Source organism: Acinonyx jubatus, chromosome B3 (assembly GCF_027475565.1).
Source record: "Acinonyx jubatus isolate Ajub_Pintada_27869175 chromosome B3, VMU_Ajub_asm_v1.0, whole genome shotgun sequence".
Classification (NCBI taxonomy): Eukaryota; Metazoa; Chordata; class Mammalia; order Carnivora; family Felidae; genus Acinonyx; species Acinonyx jubatus.
The window spans coordinates 29,151,956-29,160,982 of NC_069386.1; the positions used below are offsets into that span (position 1 = coordinate 29,151,956).

General features: G+C 37.4%; 1 protein-coding gene across 3 annotated transcripts in view; it reads right to left on the bottom strand.

The window, feature by feature from the left end:
- SCAPER (S-phase cyclin A associated protein in the ER) overlaps window positions 1-3,572 on the bottom strand; it is a 505,210-nt gene extending 501,638 nt beyond the window's left edge. For all 3 annotated transcript variants that reach the window (XM_053223692.1, XM_053223691.1, XM_053223689.1), the window contains exon 1: window positions 3,503-3,572. In XM_053223692.1, coding sequence (XP_053079667.1) covers window positions 3,503-3,508 — 6 coding nt within the window. In that variant the 5' untranslated portion in view covers window positions 3,509-3,572. The remainder of the gene's footprint in view (window positions 1-3,502) is intronic.
- Between the last annotated feature and the right edge of the window lie 5,455 nt (window positions 3,573-9,027).

Here is a 9,027-nt window from a genome sequence, read left to right on the forward strand (position 1 = left end):
CAGCTATGAATTTTATGACTATTATTCTAAATTCTTGCTCAGATATATTGTTTGTATCTGTTTTCAGCAATTCTCTAGCTGGCATTTCTTCCTGGAATTTCTTTTGAGAATTCTTTTGTATCATTATTTTGGATAGTTTTCTGTCCCTTGTGTGTTTTAATAGCTTATTATGTGGCCTGCACCTGCGAGCACTATTATATCAAAAAAGGCTCATATACTGTCCAGGGCTTGGCCCTTCAGGAGGTGTTTTTGGAGTGTGTTGCATGTTCTCTGTTGTTGTGACTCTGGTTGCTTTATCTCCCTACTCGTAGTGGTGGTTTGGGCCTTCTACCAGGTATGCTTTGTTTGTTGAAGTAACCCTGGAAAAAATTTTTAAGGGGGGGGGGGGGGTTGGTGGTAGAAGAAGCCTTATCCCATAGGAATAAGAGAGAAATGACAGGGGTGAGGAAAGAGAAAAGAAAAAAAAAAAAAAACTGATCAGGCAAAGAATCAGAGGAACTATATGGCTTAATCCAGAGAGACAGAGGGGGGAAAATAAAGAAGGAGATACAGAAGAGGTATAAAAAGAATAGATTAAAAATGTCTCTTTAAACAAACCAACAACCAGAGTAACCAGAATAGGAAAGAGAAGGAACATGCATAAGAAAAGGAAGAAGAAAAAAAAAATTATATACTTATACATGTATATAAACAGTAAGGACTGACCAAACCTCAAATCAGAAAATGCAAAACCATTAGACAGATATCTGATGGTGCGGTGGAACCAGTGACTGCGTTGGTCTGGATGAGGGGCTGTCTGGTCTGGTCAGTGTCAGTCTTGCTCCAGTAGATATGCAGTTACCAGGCGTGGAGAGACATGATTTGGTGTAGGTGCATCATGCCTCCACTGTGGGCCCACTGCCCATTCCCTGAAGCCCCACCTTGTTGTGATGGGGAGAAAAATAGCAACACCCCAGTCATTCTCCCTGGACCAGGTGTCCCAAACCACTCTGTTTAAGCCGTCCTCACAGTGCGGTGTAGATGCCAGCACACCAGTTTGTTCCACTCCACAGTCTCCCCCCTCCCCAGGCGCTGGGCTGGGATTCAAACCCTGATGTCCTAAGGGGACCCGCTCTGCAAGCCCTGGTTCCGAGTAGAACCACTCCACCCAGCCAGCCAACAAAGGGCTTCTTGCTCTTCACAGTGCCATGCAGGCATGAGTGGGCTCGTTTGTTGGATGTCTTAAAGGATCCCGTTCCATGGGCCCCCAGTTCAAGAGTGAAGATGTGAAAATACCACACACACACACACACACACACACAGATTTGTACATCAAATCCAGCTAAGATATCACAACCAAGTTGAGTTTATTTCAAATATGCAAGGCTGGTATAACATTTTCAAATCAATTAATGTAATATACCAAATAAGCAAAATAAAGGAGTAAAGCCCTATGTTCATCTCAACAGATGAAAAAAAGCATGTGATAAAAACTCTTCACAAACTACAACACCATATTTAATGCTATAATGCTGAAAGAGACAAGGATCTTGCCCACCATCACCACTTCCCTTTAAAGAAAGGCCCTAGCCTGTGTAATAAGGTGAGAAAAAGAATGAGGCAGTGAAAACACAAATGAACCTGGATCAGTTCGTTACACTACAAAGTACAGAAATGCTCAAAGAATAATGACATATGGCAAAAGCCAGGTTGAAGGAGCTTCCACTGGCTAAATCTGAAACAATTTGAGCATCAAAATAAATAATGATAGTAATAGACTACAACATTAAATAAAATAAAAAATCCAAGTATCCAGACACGGATAGGTGGGTATGTCAACCTTTTCCTCACAGATGTTTAGTAAGTGTTACCATCATTGAGTGCTAAAACTAGCGGGTGACAATTTGATGAGGTACAGGGTATTTACACAGCCTCAAAGTCTCTCTCAACAAACTACTCATTAATTTCAAAAGAGAAAACACAAACTTTAAACAGAAAAAACAATCCTGTATTAACCAAGTGATCAAAGGTAACATGACCAAAAGCAAGACAAACTGACCATCATATGCTTTCTGATGTGATTCACTGAGAAGGACACATCATCAGTCATGTGATACTCTGCCAAAAAAATAGAAAATCTGCCTCTAGGCAATTAGGATCATATAAAGAAGCTTAATATAATGGAAACACACTAGATGGTAGAGAGAAGGGAAGAAAAGCAATCAAATCCTTGATGACACCTTGATGATGGTATTTCTCTTAGCCCAACTAAAACCTACTGTTCTTAAAAAAATAAATAAATAAAATAAATAAATAAAACCTACTGGTCTTTCAAGTCCCAACTTAAACAGTAACTCTCTCAAAATGAAGTATTTTAACCCCCGGACTCAGCCAGGACCCCTTTTATATGCTCGAACAAACCTGTACTCCTTTGTAGCACATCTCACAATTATATTTTAAATCATATACTTATGTATTTACCATCTATCTTCTCCCATGAATAATGAATTATTGGCATAATAAAGATATCATGAATAAACGACTGAAATAAGTACATCATGAATAAATGAACATCATTTGTAAACGCGGTATTCAACAAAAATAAGTAACTGAAGTTAGCCCTGCTAAGTACAAATTCTTTTCAGTTTTACCATTTTGGATGAGAATCTGATCATACTTCCCTGACTTTTAAACAATGGGTGCTGGGGCACCTGGGTGGCTCAGTCGGTTAATCATCCGACTTCGGCTTAGGTCATGAACTCATGGTTTGTGAGTTTAAGCCCCACGTCGGGTTCTGTGCTGACAGCTCAGAGCCTGGAGCCTGCTTCAGATTCTGTGTCTCCCTCTCTCTGTTCCTCCCCTGCTCGTGCTTTGTCTCTCTCTCTCAAAAATAAATAAAGATTAAAAATAAATAGATAAAAAAATAAACAGTGGCTACTGAATCAACTTCCTCCTTTCTTGATACTTTCAAGTTAGCACCAGGAATAACTTTTGTATGATATTACAATATGCCCTCAGGAACTATAGAAATGCAGAGGATGGTTGCTGTAAAATTAATAGGCTCAGACCAAAGTGTTTTTTAGATTTTTTGAACTCTTTACTTCCTCGTAATTAGGCAGAACACAAAAGCTTAATTCTCAATTATTTTCTCTTTTTCCCTATCAAGCTATCAGTTTTCAATTCTTATTTGTTAGAATTACAGGAAATGTTACAAAAAGTAAAGTGAATATACTTTCATTATGGGAATTATCTGTTATGGATGATCACAGACATTTTTAATTTACTTTCAGGTTTTTGGCCACATTCCTTACCATCACAGTTGGCAAACAAGCAATGCTTTTACTACACTTTGCCCATCAGAGCTATTTAAAAACAACACAAATCAATAGGAAATACTATGAAGCTGTAAAAGGAAATAAAGCTCTCTGATGCTCTAGAGTATACTGCAAAGATAATAAATGAAAAAGAGATGGAAGGAAGGACAAAAAAACAGGTTAGTGTTTAAGGTAGCTTGATCACTTACCATCATTCTTTAATTCCGTTGGTATGCCAAGAAGCTCATTTACCACATAAACCCCTGGGGTGTGACTCCTACAATAAAAAAAATATATAGATATATAGATATATATATATATATTCATAGTCATAAGATTGTCAAAAAAAATTTATTCTTAAAAAGACAGAAGTCTCATTACCACAAGTTTGTCATTACATTAAACAAAAAAATAAAATTGCTCTTTTATACTGTTTGGATGTAATATCGCATGTTTTAAATATTCCATGCTGAACAATACCTCAGTGCTCTCCAAAAAAATTTTTTAATTAAATACAAGAGAAACACTGTTAATTAATTACATTAAGAGTCTATGATCTCTCAATCCAGAGACTTTTTTTTTTTTACTACCATCTATATAGTACACAGAACACACATATAGTATATCCTTACTCAGTTCACAAATGTTTAACTGCAACAAAAGTTTCATAAAGTGATGTTTATACCTATTGTGTGAGATGTACTCTGAGATTTCCTTCTCATTTTTCAAATGCTGCTTTCACTGAACTGATTTATGACCCACTAATGAATGCCAACCCAGGATACAAAACATGATATACCTATTCTTAGGAACTTTAAAAAACTGAGATTTTATCAGAATATTTTAATTACTATTATATAAGTCTCCACATAGAACATATCTTACTTTTCAGGATATCAATATAATGTGGCCAAACCTTTACTCAAACCCAAAGCAGAAACCGAGATAGAACACAAAGCAACAAGGATATTCCTGTATAGAATGACCTAACCCCATAAGAAAAGCTAATGAATGAAGAAATGTAGCAGTTGGAACCTAGTTGCTTCTGGGATCAGAGCCCAGGTAATTTATCCTTTGCCAAGTGTATTTGCTCCTTTTAAAATACAACACATAAGTCCACACAAAAACTTATACACAAGTACTCATAGCACCATTATACATAATGGCCAAAAGTGGAAACAACCCAAACGTCCATCAAAGGGTGGATAAATAGAAGGTGGTATATACATACAATGGAATATTACTGGGCCATAAAAAGGAATAAAGTGCTTATACATGCTACAACATGAAGGAACCTTAAAAACATTATGCTAAGAAGCCAGCCAGTCACAAAAGATAACATATCGAATAATTTATCAACGTTTATTTATTTTTGGGACAGAGAAAGACAGAGCATGAACGGGGGAGGGGCAGAGAGAGAGGGAGACACAGAATCGGAAACAGGCTCCAGGCTCTGAGCCATCAGCCCAGAGCCCGACGCCGGGCTCGAACTCACTGAGCGCGAGATCGTGACCTGGCTGAAGTCGGACGCTTAACCGACTGCGCCACCCAGGCGCCCCTCGAATAATTTATACGTAATTTCCCGAACAGGCAAATCCACAGAGTCAGAAAATAGATTATTGGTTGCCTAAGGCTAGGAAGTTGGAGGAAAATGGGAGTGGCTGCTAATGCGCATGAGGTTTCTTTCTGAAATGGCAAAAATGTTCTAAAATTCATTATGGTGATGGTTGCACAAGTCTGTGGATACAAAAGCCATTTTTTTTAATGGCTGAATTGTATGCTGTATAAATTATACCTCAATTAAACTGTTATTTTTTAATGCAGTGCCTCTCTGTTCACAACTCTCCCAGTTACTCCCCATCTCAGAGTAAAAGCCAAAGTCTTCATAGTAGCCTACCACACTCATACCTCCCTGACCATACCTCAACTCCTCTCCTCTTTGGTGTTCATTCCACTCCAGCCACACTGGCCTCTTTATGTTCCCCGACATGCCAGACACACTCAGGCCTCAGGGCTTTTTAATTATTGGCCACTTATCTGAAAGACTCAAGATTTACTCCATCTTTACTCATATATCACTTCCTCAGTGAAGCCTTCCCAAACATTTTATTTAAAATTGCAACCCATTTAGGGGCACCTGGCTGGCTCAGTCAGTAGAGCACACAACTCTTGATCTCAGGGTTGAGAGTTCAAGCCCCATGCTGGGTGTAAAGATTACATACAAAATTAAATTATTTAATAAATTAAAATACATTAAATTGCAACCCATTTATCCTGACTCCCACCCCTGGCACTTCCTATCCCAGTTCTCCTCTAGAGCATTTATCACCTTACAGTATTTACTTAATTGGTATACTGTCCATCTCCCCCCCCCCCCCCCAACAAGAACATAAGCTTCACGGTGTTTGTTGGTTTCGTTACGGCTATGGTCTCAGAACCTAGAACAGTACCTGGCATTCAATAAGCATTAAATACTTATTTGATAAAGCCCATGCTAAAGAATATTTGCTCACCATGTTGCCTTCCTCTCACCCTCCTACATATTCAAAGCCTTTTAACTATTCAAGGCCAACTCTAAAGTCATCTTCATAAAGCCTACTCTGACATCCCCAGCTGACAGATGTCTTCTACATCTTAATTTCCAGATCACTTCATCTGTATTCACTTGTAAAAAGTAGGAGATAGATAGATAGATAGATAGATAAAAATAAAAAATAAAAAGTAGGAGAAAGCACGATGTAGTAGAAAGAGTATATAGAGACACTGGAGTCAACCAAATCACTGGCTGTGACCATGAGAAGTCATTTGATCTCTTTGAGTATCAGAAGTCTCATCTATAAAAATGAAGAAGTTAAAAAAACTATGTCCTGGGGTGCCTGGGTGCTCAGTCAGTTAAGTGTCCGACTCTTCATCTCAGCTCAGGTCTTGATCTCAGGGTCATGAGTTTAAGCCCTGTGTTGGGCTCTGCGCTGGGTGTGAAGCCTACTTAAAAAAAAAAAAAAAAAAAAAAAAAAGGCTATGTCCTCAGTTTTCCACAACAGATAGACAAATGGCTAATAGGAACATGAAAAGATGTTGAATATCATTAATCATTAGGGATATATAAATCACAACCACAATAAGATATCACTTCACACCCACACCCACTAGGATGGCTACAATCCCAAAGACAAACAATAACAAGTGTTGGAGACGATGTGGAAAAATTGTGGAGGCAACATAAACTTCGGAATGTCATATGCTGTAGCTGGTTTTGTAAATAATCTGGTAGTTCTTCAAAAGGTAGAGTTACTATATGACCCAGCAATTCCACTCTTCGGTATATACCCAAGAGAAATAAAGACATATGTCCACACAAAAACTTGTACACAAATGTTTATAGCATCATTATTCATAATATTCAACAAGTGAAACCATCCAAATGTCCATCAACTGATGAATGGATAAATAAAATGTGGTATATCCACACAATAAAATAGTATTCAGCCATAAAAAGACATGAAGTTTCTGGAAAAGTCAAAACTATGGAAGGGAAAAGATCAATTGTTATAGGGGTTAGGGAGAAAGGGATAAACAGGCAGAATACAAAGAATTTTTAGGGCAATGAAAGTATTCTTTAAGATATTATAATGGTGTATACATGTCATTACACATTTGTTCAAACCCATAAATACAACACCAAGAGTAAATACTAATGTAAACTATGAACTTTGGTGTGATAGGGACTTGTCAATGTAAGTTAAATCAATTTTAACAAACATTCCACTCTAGTGGGGGATGTTGATGATGGGAGAAGCAAAGCTAAGTGGAGACAGGGAACATATGGGAAATCTCCGTACTTTCCCTAAAAAAATTTTCTGTGCTCCTAAAACTGTTCTAAAACATTAAAGAGTTAAAAAAAAAAGGGGGGGGGGGGGAAGTGTTGATACACTACAGCATGGGTGAACATTGAAAATACTATGCTAAATGGAAGAAACCAAACACAAAAGGCCACCTATTATATGATTCTATTAATATGAAATGCCAGAACAGACAAATCCACAGAGAAAAAAAAGTAGATTAGTGGTTGCCTACGGCTGATGCAGAAAGTGGGAAGGAGAAGAGATGACAGTCAGGAAGAGAGAATGGCTGTTATGGGGTTTCATATGGGGTTTTGAAAATGTCCTAAAATTGGGGTGATGTTTGCACAATTCTGTGAATACACCAAAAAACTACTGAAATGTATACTTTAATGGCTGATTTTATGGTGTGAAATATATCGCAATAAGTTGTTTAAAAAAAAAAAATACTAACACCTAATCCAGAACTTCCAAAATTTCAAGCAGTTACTACTTTCATATTTGCCATTAACTACCACCCATACTATTATTCATATAACATTTTTCCCTAAATAAAACACTTTTACTTACAATTTATTTTTTAATATTTATTTTTGAGAGAGAGCATGCACAAGCAGAGAACGAGCAGAGAGACAGGGAGAGAGAGAATCCCAAACAGAATCCTATGTGGGGCTCAATCTCAGAACCATAGGATCATGACCTGAGCTGAAATCAAAAGTTGGATGCTTAACAAACTGAGCCACCCAGGTGCCCCTTTTACTTACATTTTAAAAGAAAATCTAAAATGTTACCATAAACAAAAAAATCAGTTAATATAAAAAAATGGATGTGGCAAATATTTGGCAGTGCTCCTCAAATAAATTTGAGAAACTCTAGGCTACAGCAAAACAATGGGCAAGCAGAAAATGGAGCACAAAAAATAAACAAGTCAGTAAACAGGAAACGGACCCTGGGCCAGAGATTTCAAAACAAGTAGCTGCCAATGATAAACTGAAGTGTCACTTGTCCTAGCCTGCTCTACAGTCCCAGAAAGTCTGTGGAAACACCTGAGTCCTACAAATGGAAATGGGAAGATTGGCTCAAGGGCCAGGAAAGGCCTGCCTCTCTTCATCTGAGTTTAGGTACGCAGGTTGTGAAAGGGCAAGAAGCAAATGGCAGGCCCAAATGGTGAGAAACCTGTCAGTAACTCTAAAAAAATATAGACCCATCTAACAGAAACCAGGTGAGTACATCTATGAATTGTTCTCATGTTCGCCAATAAATTCTAGCAAAGCTGGGGTTTACAATCTCCGGTGTCCACAAAGTCTACCACTCATGTACTTGCATTTTCTGAAATTGAAGACAATCCAAGTATTTCCCTGAGTCTGGTAAACAATGCTGTCACAGGCATACTCAAAAACTACCAGTAATTGTTCACAGCTTTGTGAAGTGGAAAATTAAGTGTATTATGGCAAAATAAGTACTTTGAAGAATATAGACATTTTATTTATAATTCCAGTTGTTTAATGAAGTTTTCAATTCTGAGCACTTCCATATATACTACCATGAATAAATCACACAGGATGAACTTATCTTCTCCCATGAACCTGGCATGCCTCTTTGAAAAAACCAAAACTACCTCTCTTTTGCAATACTATATTAAATAGGCCTAACACATACTGAAATCTTTACAAATGAAATACCTCTGAGATATGCTTCCAAACAATGAAAGGGGATTGGCTTTTATGAGACAAAATTGTCCATGCATACATAATTACTGAAATAGAAAATTGGTACATAGCAATTAATTCTACTATTCTAATTCACGTTTTCAAAACATATAATGAACTTACTATTGAAGAAATTATCATTAAAAAGTAATCATTATTTTAGCAAAGCTCCATGAAATCTTTATG